The 16,804-nt window shown below is 38.8% G+C and overlaps 1 protein-coding gene across 5 annotated transcripts in view; it reads right to left on the bottom strand.

The window, feature by feature from the left end:
- Positions 1-16,804, bottom strand: part of Lrba (LPS responsive beige-like anchor protein) — a 648,575-nt gene that overhangs the window by 10,087 nt on the left and 621,684 nt on the right. For all 5 annotated transcript variants that reach the window (XM_040293201.2, XM_040293202.2, XM_040293204.2 and 2 more), the window contains exons 54-55: positions 5,136-5,237; positions 602-798 (exon numbers count right to left, since the gene is read on the bottom strand). In XM_040293201.2, coding sequence (XP_040149135.2) covers positions 602-798; positions 5,136-5,237 — 299 coding nt within the window. The remainder of the gene's footprint in view (positions 1-601; positions 799-5,135; positions 5,238-16,804) is intronic.

The raw sequence follows: 16,804 nt of genomic DNA, 5'->3' as shown, positions 1-16,804 counted from the left end.
GGCTTCACTTTCCCTCTGCCTGCACCAAGGAGCTTTGGTGACCACGGGAGCACCTTGACAAAGTAGTTCCCAAAGGACCAGCCTCTTTTCCTCAGCCTCTAGCACTCTGGAGCCCTGGACTTAAAACAGAGCCCGAGCGGAGGGTCCACTCAGGGGAACGCCTGCCTGCCTGGCTTCATAATCCGCAGCTCAACTCCCTCAGCTTGACGGGCTGCGCCTGCTGTCCAGGAAGAAGTCGAGTCTGACCCTAGTGCTAACCCGAGGCCCTGTAGGGTAATCTGGTCTGTTCAGCTTTTATACTTGGGAAACAGGAAACTTCCTTAGATAAAAGCACTGCAGTGCCATCAAAAGTCATGGGGATGGCTTCCCAGGCCCTTGAGAAAACCCCTGCTGCTGAGGGCCTCCTCTGCTTCCCGGCCTGGCACAGCCCTGCAGCTGGGGCCTGCTGTGCTCTGCACCTGTCCAAGTGCTACCTCCCGTGTCCCTACTCGTGTAGAAAAGAGGCCAAGACAACTCAAAAAGATTTCTGCAGTCACCCCTGGGCCCCTCACTTGCCACACCGAGGTAAAGTGGGGAATGCAGAAAAGCCTGCGGAGCTCACCCTGATGTGATCATCTGTTTCCACAGTGGCCTGGAGCTTCCCATTCACACTGAAGGTGCAGAAGCAGCCGTTTTCATAGAAGATGACACAGTGACCCTCTCGTGAAGCCTGGATGAGTTTTGGTTTCAGGCAGTTTTCCGGACCCTCCAAGGTCCTTAACAAGTCTCCATTCATGGAATGTATGAGACATGGTCCTTCTGAGAAAGAAGAGACACAAAGGCAAATACATAATCAAGTCAGAAGGCTGGGGTGTAGCTCAGGGGTAAGGTGCTTGCCTGACGGGTGCAAGGTCCTGGGCTCCAGCTTCTGTACTGTGAAAAGAAAAGTGTGATTTGAATCTCGAGCACAGTTCAACCAGGATAATGGTGTTACATGACAGCTGTAGAAAGCTTTTTTAAAAAACTATATATCATCTTATGTGCAAGTTATTTTGCTAACTCTCCCCTTCATGTCTGCCTTCCATTGGGAGAGGAGAGAAGCTAAGCCATGTACATTCAAACTCGCTTTTCCTCAAGAGACAGGAAGTTACTTTATAAAATCCATTATGCCAAGAGGTGAAATTAACTGGAGGCATTCAGAAAGGAATGGGACAATTATTAACAGACTCAAGGAAGGCTGAGAAGCAGGCAGACAAGGGCTGTTGTCAGGCATACTGACCTCTCCCTGCACTTTTCAGGGGCCACAGTCCCACACTGTGGTCTATGCAAGGGAGACCGTGGTGATCTCTCATGCCCCAAATTCACATGGGCCATCTCCTGCCACCTCATGACAACTAAATCTACTTCTATGATATCCTCAAAGCAAGCAGCAGCATTCAACACTGCCAAACCCGTAGGGTGACCACCAGGCTGGGATGCCTGAGGAGGGTGGGAAGAGGCTGAGCAGCTCACACCTATCACAGCTTTTCTGTTTCTACTGAAAACCTGTGACATACAGAGTGAAGAAGTAGACAGCAAAAATTCTTTCTGTGGTAATTAAGTTCCCAGAGATCCCTGAGTCAGGCTACCCCTGAGGGGTAGCCAGGGTATGTACCCTCCAATCTCCTAGCTAAATGAATGGAATTACTGCCTGCTCCCCACACAGCTCCTGAAAGCATGCCTTTTGCAAATATGGCTCTCAGGCTGTTCTCGGCCGTTCAGGGAGTGTATAAGTTTTTGTGCTCTCAGGCAATGGCTTTCTCAACAGGACCCCTAATGCTCAGGAAATAATGCCAAGAGTTAATAAACTGAACAGCATCGAATTAGAAAGCTTTTGCACAGCAAAGGAAACAATTAGGAAATTGAAGAGAGAACCCACAGGATGGGAGAAATCTTTGCTAGCCATTTTTCTGACAGAGGATTAATATCTAGAATATATAAAGAACTCAACTTTTACACCAAAAATTCAATTAATAAATGGGCAAATGAATTAAACAGACACTTTTCAAAAGAAGAAATACAAATGGCCAACAAATATATTAAAAAAAGGTTCAACATCATTAGCAATTAAAGAACTGCAAATCAAAACTACACTGAGATTTCATCTCATACCGTCAGAATGGCAGTCACCAAGAACACAAGTAATAATAAATGCTGGAGAGAATGTAGAGAAAAAGGAACATTTTTACACTGCAGGTGGAACTGTAAATTAATACAAATCAGTAATGGAAGCTCCTCGAAAGACTGGGCTGTAGAAAGCCTTTAAAAAAAAAACTACATATCATCTTACATGTGAGTTATTTTGCTAACTCTCCCCTTCATGTCTGCCTTCCTTTGGGAGAGGAGGAATATGACCAGCTATACCACTTCTTGGTATTTACTTTGAAGAATTAAAGCCATCTTACTACAGTGATACATGCATGCCCATGTTTAGAGCAACACAATTCACAATAGCCAAACTATGGAACCAGCCTGGGTGTTCATCAACGGATGGATGGATAAAGAAATGTGGTGTATAAAGTGAAAGAAGTCATGAAACCTCAGAGGTTTAGGGGTCCTATGTTTTCTCTTATATGTGAAGCTAGAGAGGAAAACAAAGGTGGAGGCGGATCTCCTAAAAATCAAAGGGAGATCAGTAGAGGAAAGGGGCCTGGGGAGAAGTCCTAAGAAAGAATATTGGTCAAATTATATTGTTCTATTGTGTGCATGTATGAATGTGTAACAAAAAATCCCATCAGTATGTACCAATTTAAAATGTGGGGAAAAAAGATTTTGTGGTCTTCAACATAAATATAGATGGGCAGTCTTTGCTTTTGCCCAGTTCCAGCATGTATGAATTTCAGTTATTACTCCCTGAACAACGCTACCTCCATCCCCAACAACACAGTTCAGCTTTCAGTTATCACAGCAGCTGAATAAAGTGGACTCCTTGAGGCTGGCTCTTCAGGCCACAGACCACTATGTAAACATCAGTTGTGCATCATGACAAATGACCAGTCACATCACTTTCAAAGCACAGAGGTGACTGGTCTACTGCACATCTGGGATGCAGTTCATGCTCAGACAGCAAACACAGTAGTTGTGTTGCCTCCTTGATTCCCAGAAATAAACTTGTAAGACCTTTTATACACATGGACAACACAAAAGGGTATTGGCCACCACAGATGAAACTTCAACAGAGAAATAAAAAGAAAAAAACTGAGAGTGGAATCTGAATTGAGTATAAATGGAATTAGAGAATGAAGGGCAGCTTGTGGACAAGGAGGTGACACTGTAGTCATGCAGCTAGGAAATGAGGGAAGAGAGTTTATTGATACAAATTAGGAAAGTGCTTGTAACATGATGATGTAGCTGGGTTTGGTAGCATAGAACTGTAATCCCAGCAGCTAGAGAGGCTGAGGCAGGAGGATCATGAGTTCAGAGCCAGTCTCTGCAATTTATCAAGGCCCTGAGCAACTCAGTGAGACCCTGCCTTTAAATAAAATATAAAAGAGGGCTGGGGGTGCTGGGGATGTGGCTCAAGCAGTAGTGCGCTCGCCTGGCATGCGTGCGGCCAGGGTTCGATCCTCAGCACCACATACAAACACAGATGTTGTTTCCGCCGAAAAATAAAAAATAAATATTAAAATTCTCTCTCTTTCTATCTCTCTTTAAAAAAAAAAAGAGGGCTGGGGATGTGGTTCAGTGGTTAATTACCCCTGGGTTCAATTCCTGGTACCCAAACAAAAAACAACAATAACAAAAAAAAAAAACTGATGGTGTCCCGGAAGTGATACCAGTAAAACATCCCATCCAAGACCTAGAGGATAGTTCATGACAATGAAAGCACAAAAAATGCTGGAAGCTAGTCCAAACTTAGAAAGGAGTATGATTTTGTGGTCTATGGCACAGAAAAGATGGATGTGTAGCAGGCAGTGAGGATTGCTCACACGACCTCAAGTTTTTTATAAAGAATTAAAATATTTTAATTCTCAAGGTTTCTAATATTTAAATTGCAATGTACTAAGTCAAGGTGTGTTTTAATATTTTTTATGTCCTTACATGAGTACATACGCACGTGCACACACACACACACACACACACACACACACACACATATAATAAGAGATTTTTAACATTTTAACAAAAATTTTGTAAGTCATGGAACAATCACAACATTTCCCACTATCAAGTCCAAGTCCGCTTTGCAAAATGGTTTCAGTTTGCATTTTGACTATTAGAGTCCCACGCTTGTGTGCAAAGTGAGCGTGGTCTGAAGAGCTGTGTTTTACATGGATCACGTACAGTTCAAGACCCATGTTAATTCAGCATGTGTAAAATTATTTGGTACAAGAAGGGGTGGGGGAAATCCAGTAGTCACAGAATTCCTGCTGTCAGTATTATCTCACTTCACTGCTCTGACCAACTAAATTTTTTAAACACAACCCTTTGAATACTTAATATGAACTTGTCAGCTAGAAAAAGTATAGTCCAGAACACAGATAAGGTGGCTCAAATACTTTAGGCTGCCCACTAGGTAAGCCTAGAAGACATGGGACAAGAGTACTTTTTTGTGCCCTCAGACTTCAGCTCAGAGCAGAAACACAGAGATGGATCAGCTATCAAATGGACACAGCTCTGTTCCTGGTTAGAACTCGATTTGTTGTGTGTACTTTGGAGAAGCTCAATATCTCTGGCCTAAACCGATGACACAGCTGCCAGCCAAACTTTCCAGTCAAACCAGCGTGTCTCCACTCTCTTCGGTGACAGTTTGGCCCCTGCTAGCCTGAGGTTGAATGTGAAGAGAGCCAGGAGTTTCCATTCAGGTTTGTAAAACACCTTAAACTCTTTAGAACAGTGCTGTGAAATGTAACTTCCTGCAGTAATAGGAAGGGCTGGGTTTGTGCTCACGTGCACAGCAGCCGCCAGCCATGTGTGAACACTGAGCCCCCCAATGAGGCTGCTGCCACCAAGGAACGGATTGTTTAGTTGCACTTAATTTTATCTAAATTTGAGTAGCTTTATGTGGCTAATGGCTATTATAAACAGGCCAAAGCTTTAGAGAAGAGGCTTCGTCTTTGCTAAGTGTTATCAGAAGACACCAAGGAATGCACACATATGCAGGTTCCCAGCTTTACCTTGAGAGCCACTCAACACCAGGCCCAGCTCGGCACAGACGGCAGCACAGGTGATCTCACAATCATGGCCTGTCAGAATGGCCCGAGGGGTGGTAGTCTCACCTTCAGAAACAAACAGATAAAAAGGACAAGTCAATTCAAGTTCAAGCAGATTAAATAACTTGTTCTTAATTTCCATGATGCTTAAATCTTTATAGTTTGAGAATTTGTCCAAAAAATCCTATTTTAGGACTAGTTCTAAACTAAATGCTACAGTTCAAGGCCCACATGTTGCTTTTCAAGGAACCCTTAGGTGACCGTCAAGCAACAGTGGTCACTAGCTCAGATGACAAAGCCTGAATTCTAAAATGCCTCAGATAGTCCTGTGTGGTGTGCAGGCCTGTGACCCCAGTGTCTCCGGAGGCTGAGACAGGAGGATTATTAGAAAAAAAGAGAAAACACTAGGGATGTGGGGACAGTAGCTCAGTGGTTAAGTACCCCTGAGTTCAATTCCCACTAGCAAAAAAAACAGCCTCAGAGATGCCTTCCAAATGCAGACCAAATATAGACAACCAAATATAGACATGAGTCCCTTAATTAGCATGGTTCATGGGTGGATGATTTAAAAAGTAGGGACTCTGACTCAGAGTACAATTCAAAGAAAGGCCTCCTCTTCTTCCTCTGTGGGTCACTGAAGCCTTTCAAAATAAGATGGTCTAATGTAGGATTAGGAATATCTCAAAGTGGTCCCTTTATAAATACCTGTTATTGCTACTAAACTTGTGTATTTTCTTGATAAATCAATATCACAGAATGTATTTCTCCATGATTCATTCAAAGAATGGAGGCTGGGTAGCTAAACCCTCACACAGCATTCTGATAATGAATGAAAATTAGGGGAAAAGGGTGGAGAAGGGGGTACAGAGAAAAAGTGTCTAAATAATGAGAGATGTTCCAAGATGTTTTCCTAGGTAGAAAGTACATCTCTGTCCAAAACTAAAAAGAAAACCCGAGGTGTGCAAGGGACACCAGCATGAACGGCCATAGCAGAGTAGGAGCACAATGGCTTGATTCCTGCTCAGCCACTAGGATAAACTGGATTCCATTTTCAGCCTGAGGAATACTATTTTAAGACTAAACTAGTCCCCTACTTTTAGTGTCTAAGGACAAAGACACAAAGAGCCTTTATAAACAAAACTACAGAGCAGGAGGTCCTGTTAGCATTTATAGATTCCTTGATCAGCCCTGGTTTTATTGTAATCCCAAAGGGGCAAATGTGCCCAGAAAGTAGGTCACTACCACAACTGTGGAACTCTAGACAAAACAACCCTGTCATCCTAACCCCAGATACCTGGCTATTCTTACAGTAGTCACCTTCTCTGAGGAGAGTCCCGGGAGGCCAGAGAAAACCCACCAGGAACCTACTGCACTTAGGAAGGTAAACATTGCTGTCAAAAAACCGAATCTAGCTTCAAAGCACAGGTCCTTATCAGTGCATCAATTTCAGTTCTCTGAAATTTCAGGCAAAATATGTGCACATGCCTGCTTTTCTGGGGAGTGAGGAAGGAAATTAGGTTTCACTGAAGGCACAGAGATTCATGATCCAAAAAAGGTGAGTGGCCTCCACTATGAAGAAAGAAGCCTAGTTCCTGTGTTTCAGCCACACATCACCCCGAGCCAGTGTGACTTCATCTGAGTTACAATGTATGCACTGGAGCACATAACACACAGCTGTGTCCCCAGTGTCTTTCACAGCTTTGGTGACTGACTACAGGTGCTTCTGAAGGAGATTTAAGTCATATTAAACTGTGCACCACTCTGGCTGCGCTCAGGGGGGCCACTGCTGGAGCTGGCCTTCATGCTTACTGATAAAGAGAGAGCCCGGCTGACAGATTAGAGACAGGGAGGAGGAACAGGGGCTTGCTTTCATTTCATTCCAGATCCTAAAACTTCCCTGAAGAGGCATACCCATCTTAACTAGAAAGTTTACTTGACATTTCCCAAACTAAAAAGAATTTGTCAGAGAATTTTTTTTTTTTATTAAAAAGTCCACAAGTTTGGAATATTTTCAAAGGAAAGAAACAAATAATGCAAATTAATCTGAACTTCTTAACTTTCTGTTAACGATACTCTTTGTCATGAAACTTAGAAACAATATGCTGTGTTTTTAAAAGTTAATACTTTAGCCCTAATTCCTGGGTTCCCCATTTCCCATGAAGTTATAAATTCCACAAAATAAGCATTAATGTTATTTTTGAAATTACTGCCTAATTATATCTATTGGCAACTTTTTCATCAACAGTTAAAAATCTTTATGATCTAAGGAATACATCGTTGGTGTGATTGATCCTTTGTTTTCCTACGTCCCCATTTTATGGTGTGGGGGGTGAGACTTCTGTTTTGACTTGAATTGTCTTGGAATTCTGAAGGTTTGAAGGGAAACTGATGGCAAATGAAGGCAATCTACACATAAGCCAAAGTAAACACAGGACAGATGGATCATGGTGAACCGGCCGGTGTCATGTAAGCACATCAATGCCTTTTGTTTTCCATATTTAAGAATATTTTCTCAGCAGCACAGTGGAAGGAAAAGATTGCTGTCAACTGCATTTCTTTCTATAATGTGAAAGAGCTGAAATGCTGAGAGTTTCCTAGGACTGTAAAGTCAGTTTGGGAAGCCTTGGGATTAGCCCCAGAAAGTGGGTTAAGATGTAAGCATTCTTTTGTGTAAACTCATAATTAAGATTTTTATAAGTACACGTTACTTACAAAATGCTAGTTTCCAAGAGTTCAGACATACCAAATAATTTTTTACTTCACAAATACACAGAATGATTTCAAAACTGAAAAAAAGATTCTTCTTTGCCTCGGGCCTGATTTCTAAATAAGGGACTGTTCAATGCTAGGACCTGGGCCTCAATGTTTGGCAAAATGTTTCCTAGTCCAGGAAGCAAGTTAGACAGTTCAGGAAATACAGGGCAAGAAGAGATAGAAACAGCAAATTAAAAGCATAAGGGTAGGCTTATGATCATTAGGTTCTTCTCAGGTAACTGGTTTTATAAACACTCACTGGAGTTCCTGTAAAAATCACTGTGCTCCTCAACTTTCCTCATTTATAGGAAATGTACCCTCATGGCTTCTAGAAACCTACATTCTACTGTACAAGCAGGGAGAATTTCCTTTAAGAAGAGGCACTTCTGGTCTTGCTTATGGCTGCTTATCTTCTCTTCAGATGGAGCATTCTTTGCATTTTCCCTAGCATCCTCAAAAGTTACCCTAAGTCTATTTTTAAAAAAACCAAACCTGTTGGATTTTCATACCTTCCAGTAAACCAAGAGCTTTAAATGTTAAATTTTCACTATAGAAAATAAATTCTTGGTCTGGGGCTGGGGCTCAGTGGTAGAGCACTTGCCTAGCATGTGTGAGGCACTGGGTTCAATTTTCAGCACCGCATATAAATAAGTAAATAAATAAATAAAAATAAAGGTCCATTGACAACTAAAAAAAATATTTAAAAAAATATAAATTCTTTGATACAGGATTAAAGCCAAACAGCTATAAACTGTTTAAATTCAATGGACATTTTGGGAACCATTTGGAATAAAATTACTAAGGTGAGAGAAAGGGATAATTGGAGACAGAACACAGGCTTTCGTTGTGGCCCGCAGAATCTACCTTTCTGTTTCTCTGTGGCTATACTGCTGTACGTCATCTTGGATCACAGAAGAGCACATGTGGCGACATCCCACAGGAGGGAAGGGCAGAAAGCCTAGACAGCACATCTCAGAACTGTGGGGCTCATTCTCGCTCGGCCCCTGGGGACTATTGCTGAGTGCGTATGGTAAATACCTGGCAGACGTGCCATCAGCTCAAATAAGATGATTCTAGCCATGTATTACTTTCAAAAACTCCAAAGCTCTCACCAATCTCTCCCTGAAGCTTCTAAACCAAATAAAGAGCAGGGGGGAAAGTCTTCTGACAAATATCAGGTTAATTCTTTTGATAAAAACTTGCAGTAGTTAATGGATACAAACAGTCTTTACCTTTGCTTCTGAGACAGTATGGTTTAGCAAAAGCTAGATCATAAAGCAGAACAGATTCCCTTAAGAACCTTTTAAAGTCTTACTGCTTGAAAAATCGCCATGGCTTTCAATTTGCTGAGAGAAAAATTTATCTTGCTGCTAGTTTAAGAAGCTACAATTCAAACTCTTCTTAGAGAAAAATAAAAAGAGAAAGAGGACAGACCTCTAGGATTGCTTTGAAAAGCTGAGCAATTACTTCAAAGGAAAGAAGGTCTTTGTCCCCAGAGCAGGTTTATGACTACTGATGCAAATCCTAACCAAAGGCTGAAAAGGATACTCAGTGCATCTTTATGGATGGCCTTAGAGAAAGATGAACAAGTCAAATGAGATTAAACAGTCCCAATGCTGCCAAACACACAGGACACATCAGTTTTTACAGACGTGCTTTTCTCAGTACAGAATGCTGAATATCAGTATTAATTTCTCAATGCTATTTAACAACCCAACTTGCTATAAACAGCACAAGAGCTCTTTTAACATTTATCCTACACCCATGTTTTAAAATATTAGCTGGACTATTTTAACACCACTGGGCACAGTAGCACCAGTTTTATTAAGTGTATTTCTTTGGTGCTGCTGTAACATGAAGCATGTTTCTCTACCTCGAAGACTCTGAACCACTTAAAATTTTATACCTGAAAGAAGAGAAGGGAAAACAGTAAATGTTCTAGTATCTTGCTCATAAATATCCAATGTGGAAAATATTTCTGAAGGCCTATCTCCATTAAAGCAAAATGGGCATTCAGAATCCAGGTGAAAATAGACTGGACATATATTTCTGGTAAACATTTAAATTACTTAAAAAAGTATTGGATAAAGTCCTTGCTATTTTTGGCATTATCTCCTCAGTCTTGTGAAAATTAAGTCACTTTGAAATGCACAGTAAAGATCTCATTAGTGACTTAAAATGTTATTAGCAGAGTAATTCCCTTGAATTCATCCACTATTTCTTCAATAGCATCAATTATGAAATGGGGTGGGTTCAACATTTTCCTACTCTAAGTTTTATACAAATGAAAATTTTTTTTCCAATTAATTCTTAGCTTAGATGATTTGTAGGCCATAAAATAACAAACCTTACTTGTTCACTCAATTACTCCGTCTTTTACTTAATAACATATATTGAGTATGTATCATATATGACATACTTTAGTATAAGAATAAAATACGGTCTTTTCTTGAAAATGACTTATTGGTAAATGGTCATTGGTGGCTAGGGATGTCACTTAATAGTAGAGCACTTGCCTGGTATGTCTGAGGGCCTGGGTTCCATCCCCATCAATGTAAAAAAAAAAAAAAAAATCAAATGGTCATTGGGTTGGGTTTTGTTGATGTTACTACAGACCAATAAATTATAATTATAAATCCCTAACTGTAAAGGTCAAAAACGCCACACTAAAGTCAAACTATTTTTTATATTTTTTTTTTGTGCAAAAGCAATACTTAATATTACTTAATAAAACCCTTAAATAAAAACATAAATAATTGTCTTCACTAATAAAATCTAGTATTATCTGACCTTTTAGAAAGGTAAAACAAAATATCAAGCCTGGTTCTGCTAAAAAAATTTTCAATAGAGAACTCATTTTGAAGTTCGTTAATTAAAAACTGATCATGAAGTTCTTAAGTGTTTATAGATTAAAACAAACAAACAAAAAATCAACATGTTATACAAGATGTGCTGGTCACTTCTTCCAAGATGGATACTTCTCCTTTGCGTGTGCCCTCTGTTCCACTGTAATTAAAGTTTATTACTACAAAATGCTCACGTGAAAACTGAACACTAAGCTTTCTCATGTGGCTCACCATAATGGTAAATCAAGAAAGGAAATGGCTTTGCTGCATGGGAAATGGGGCTAGCTGTTAAATGTTTCTTAAACCTTTCCATTAACATCCTGGCTTTTCAATGGCAGTTATACCATGTTTTAATTATGCAAACAGAAACTATTTGAAATTGTTCTATTCATTACATCTTCACCAACCCTCTCCCCTCCCCTTCTCTCCCCTCCCCTACATTCATCATGGTTTTTTTTTGATGAAAATATGTTGATGTGATTAAATTTGCAGACTACAGACAACATGCCATAGCTGCAGTTAGGGTGTGACAGCCATTAGAAAATTTTGGTAGCCTTCTTTTGTAAATAATGTTAAAATTATTAATGTAAGAAAAGTTAATATTCCCTATAATGTAGTCCTCATGGTACCCTGTATGGTAACTACTGTTACTATCCCTTGTCTTATAGATAGGTACAGAGAAATCATAAATACAGGATTCCCTTCCACTCTGGTCCACAGAGTAGATCCTCATACCAGAACCATAGGCACTTGCCCAAGGGAGTCACTTGTAGGTGATAAAAATCACCTATAAGTTCTTGGTTCAAAACATTTCTCTACTGTCTATGATACATACCAAAGTTTATGACAATGGAATCACCCTCTAAAAGTACATTTAAAAACTAGTTTGTACCAGGTACACCTGTAATCCCAGTTACTTGGGAGGCTGAGGAAGGAAGATTACAAGTTTGAGAACAGCCTGGGCTGTCTCAAAATAAAAAATAGAGATACAGCTTGGGGATATAGGTCTATGGAGGAGCACCTCTGGGTTTAATCCCCAGTATCAGAAAGAACAAAAAGTGAGTTTGTACGAGCATGTGCCTACAGTTGTATGTGTGATAATATTTTTTTTTAAATACAAAATCCTAGGGGCTGGAGGTGTGTAGCTCAGTGATAGAGTGCATACTTAGCAATGAGCAAGGCCGTGAGTTCAACCCCCAGTACCAAAAAGAAAAAAAAAGGAAAACACCCAAATTTTATCCTGACATATACTACTATAAGAACTCAGTACATCAAAACTATCTTTTTATGTCCTTTGAAAATATTGAGAGCTTTAGTGATAGGACTGCATCAAGTTCTCCACTACTGATTATCCGATTATTTCCAGTAAAAGCGGCAGTATCATTTAGTGATGAAGAAAGGGCCTCTGGGGCTCTGCTCAGTGTTGAGAGCCCATGCTTAGCGTGCCTGAGGCCCTGGGTTCCATTCCCAGCACCAAAAGCAAAAACAAAGAAACCATAAAAGGGTTGGGGGTATTCCTCTGGCTGAATTTGAATCCAGACTCTGGCACCTACAAGTGACTCCCTTGGGCAAGTGCCCATGGTTCTGGTAGGAAGAGCTACTCTGTGGACCAGAGTGGAAGGGAATCCTGTATTTATGATTTCTCTGTACCTATCTATAAGACAAGGGATAGTAACAGTAGTTACCACACAGGGTGCCACGAGGACTACATTATAGGGAAAGTGCTCATGATGGTGTCTAGCATGTCGTGAGCACCATTCAGTGTCACCTCACAACAGCAACAACAGCAGCAGCAGCAGCAGCAGAATGATGCTTTTTTTTTCATGCTATTATAATAACTCCTTTCAATAGAAATGTAACTGTTGATCCTATGCTGCATAATGCCAATTAGAGATGATTCTCATTATTTTTATTTACTGTTAAGAGAATATACCTAAATTTCTAGAAATTATTTGATTTTCCCCATTCTTTCTTGTCTTAGACTTTCTAATCTTCTCTGACAATTCATATAAATTCTGATGTAGCTACTAATGTCAAGTAGCCTAAAGGCTGAGAGGAGGGATTGAAGGTGTATTAAACAATTAGGTACATTTCCCCAAGTTAAAATGTCTCTTTTATCTCTTGTTATCAAAGTAAGAAATGCTTATTATAAAACAATCAGATAATTTAGTAAATTATGAAGAAAAATTAAAAATTGCTTCCAAATTCCACTACCTATAAATAAACACTTCTAATAATCATCTACCATTCCAGATTTTTATGTGCAAAAATATACAGATTTGTGTGCACTTGTGTGCACATCATCTTATATATGTATTTGGATGATATTTTACATTTAGCAATATAAACAGCAGTCAGTATTACAAACGTATAATATCTTTGTTATGGCTGTATAGAACTTCATTATGTGGACATATCATACTCCTCTACCTAACTAATGTACTACTTTTTTCCTGCTTTCTTGAAATTTTTCATTTATTGATTTCCCCATAGCAGGGCTTGGTCTTTGGTTCTAACTTACCTACAGTTTTTAGAGCTGCATATGGGTGTCTAGTGACAAAAATATTATAAAATTCTACCTCCAAAAAAGATACATATAGAAAATTAAGATGAAATCTTCTTCAGATTTGCAATAGAACATTGACTATAACTTTTATAAATATAAGTTAAAATAAAAATTCTAGAATCGATTTATACTAAATACCCAAATCACTTAAAATTATTTGTAATATGTCTTAACATTTTTAAGCTTCCTTTGTTAAAAATACATAAGTAAGGCATTCTGAAAAATATAAGAGGGATTTCACATTTTTAGCTATAAAAAACATGTTGACCTTATTCACCCCAAGGAAATAAAGCAATCTCTCTGTTATGGAAGGCTACAAAGAATAAAAGCTAAAAAGCTTGATAGTCATGTAGCCTTAAGCCACAAAAGGAGAAAGAAATATAAGGAAGTTTTTGCCTAACAGCACTTCAATTCTCAAACCTGAAATCTGACCAAACCCACCTGAATGCAAGAAAAATTAGTTTAAAAAAATTATCAGGCAAATGACACATGATGACATACTTAATGAGGTAATGGTAGTGTCAAAAACCAATGAAATAAATTTTTAAAAATTTGTTAACACTTAAACTTCTGTAAGCCAGATAGTAGGGACAGCATGTGAAAACTGAGTTTAATTAGAAAAAAATATGGTAATTGCTACTTTGTAAAAGAAATCAGAGACACATGCCTATGAATTTCTTGTAAAACTATCTCTCTTTCAATACAGTCCCTGGAATATTTAAAGTACAATGTGAGACATTTACACACAGAGCTGCCACACAGTTCCTCTAGTGAAATGAACTTTTCAGAAGGCAGTAAAGTCAGTCTAGTATGTTGTTCAGCGATCTTAACGAAATGTGGCCCTAGTAGTGCTGTAATAATGTCACACTTGTGCATTCAGCCACAGGTCCGCGTACACACACACAGTTATGCCCTGCTCTAAAAGCAGAAGAATTCTACTCTTAGATTTAAAAATGAGGAGGGACACAAAACTCATAGTTTTGGGGTACCTTCAGCTTCTCAACTAAATGAAAGATGGCACCACATTTTGAGAGTCGACACAGTAAAACTTAGTTGGCTAGAGAGAATGTGTACCATCTTAGATTAATTCTAGAAATTGTTTGAAATTAAAATTCCTATATGAGCATGAAGTATCAGACAGCCATCTCTGGTATGGCTCTATTGAAGTCTACATATGAAGATACTCAGGTTCAATTCGAGGGCATAAATCATCAGTTCTCCTGTTCTCATATTTAAATGACTGTAGCCTATGGGCTGAATGGTATAGTCATTTTTCTCTGCAACTAAACAAGGTAAATAAATGTGATATATTGGCACATCACCCCACCACTCTGCATATGGTGCACATTAAGGTTGTATTCATTTGCCATATGAATATAATTCCTTTTACCACATCTACTATTAGTTACAAGCAGTAAATACAGAGTTGTTTTGCTGGAACTTGAAGGCCTGCATTACATCATGGAGCACTAAACATCTTAGACCTTCTGGAGAATTTCATAGACATACTTTTAATGTCGCCTGAACTTGAATACTGCTGGCATACTGCTTCAAAACCCTACTTGAATGCTTCAAGGAGAAAGAAAACACAGGGAAGTCTTGGTACAATGGTATACAGCAAAAGCAGGGCCAAAAGGGAAGCTTTGGATGAGGTACATCCTTGAATTAATGCCCTTGACAAAGAATCAGATCAAGAGTCATGTCCCAGGGATAAAAAGGCTACTAGCTTTAAGCATAGCTTTCCTATTCAAAATCTAGTGAACATAAGGAATCTAAATTAAAATACCTTCTAAACAGTTTTGCCCAAATGTAGCTTACAAAAGACCTGTGCTCAATAAGATAATGAGTTTATCTCATAAAAACTGCAGTGCTTGTTTTATTAGGCATATATTGTGATTTTTCCTTAAAAGAGTTATTGTTAAGTTCCAAATCCATGTTAGGTAGGGCAAAATAAAAAATAAAGTAGAGGGCTAGGGCTGTAGCTTAGTGGCAGAGCTCATGACTAGCATGTGTGAGGTACTGGGTTCGATTCTTAGCAACACATATACACACACACACACACACACACACACACACACACACGGCATTCTGTCCATCTACAACTACCAAAAAAATGTTTTAAAAGAATAACATGGATTCCCTTTGAAAAATAATATATTTTATCACAAACGTACACATCTTGGCATTTGTGACCCATAAATAATAAACCACAGGCAATTAAAAACAAAGTACACCTGTGTTACCAAGTACTGATTTTCCTATTTCCCATGGTAAGTCCCCAAATGCATCCAGCAGATGGTGCTCTAGGCCACCTACTTTCAAGAGGAATATGGTTTGTATTGCATCCACCTATATTTTGGCAAGACAAAGAATAAGGATTTATCAGTAGCTTCAGTAAAACATATTAGGCTTTACGATAAAAGACATAATTCCTAAATATGTGTACAAAAATATACATATGCATAAGCACATGTGCACAGAGGCAACCAGTGAATAATTCACCCCTGGACGTCTTACGATACTACTTTATAGTCACATGGCAAGATCATTCCAAATTCATTAAAAAAAAATTTAGAATGCCTTAAAGTTAGAATTCATTTTTAATTATTGCAAGAATGTCTCATTAGGGTGATACTAGTAAAATTAACAACAGTAGGATTTACGGTAATGACTTAAGTGATTGATGAGAGTATAACAAAATGAAGTTTTAGACAGAGAAAAAGCAGGGCAGCTATGGCATACAGTACTTTAAAAAACAGCTCTGTGGTCTGTTACTGCTAGCCTTATGGTTAATAAAACCTTCTTTCTAATTAACGGTGGTGCTGAAATATTCTTAAAGAACAGAATCTTTTTGTTATGAAAAAAACTTGAATAGTTTTGTTTTTTTTCAGTAGACGCCATTCCCATAAAGGAGAAAGCTGACATAGATTAGCATGTCTGATTGCAAAGAGGGAAAAAAAATGCCACCTTTCAATCAAAACCAGAATTCAAGAATGGAAAAGTACTTTACTGAAATACTACACACACAAATCTATGCAACACTCTCACAGTCAGCAACCATTTGCTCCTAAAGCTAATCAACTGTGGCTTTAAAAGAATTACTCCAAGACCTAAAAGTGCCAAATAAGCATTTAATTTTTAAAATCCAAGTTTATAATTTATTAATATAAAACAGTCAACAAATAATAACTATTTAAATACCAATTGAATGCATGAGGGCATATTTTCTCTAGCATTTGGAAATGCGCAGTATGGACAAATTTTATTCTGAAAGAAAAATATCTCAGGAAAAGTCTTCTGCTAGACAAGATTTAGTTCTAGAACAGAGAGAGCAAGTCCTAGGGCAAGGAGAGGCAATGTACGTCTACACAGAAAATATCTGCCATTGAAATACACTTGGCTAATTTTATTTTTAAAAATCCACAACCAAATGAATCTTATTTTAAGTTTTCTTGTCACTGAGAAAA

This window comes from Ictidomys tridecemlineatus, chromosome 9 (genome assembly GCF_052094955.1).
Source record: "Ictidomys tridecemlineatus isolate mIctTri1 chromosome 9, mIctTri1.hap1, whole genome shotgun sequence".
Lineage (NCBI taxonomy): Eukaryota > Metazoa > Chordata > Mammalia > Rodentia > Sciuridae > Ictidomys > Ictidomys tridecemlineatus.
This window is presented reverse-complemented; position numbering and strand designations above follow the sequence as displayed.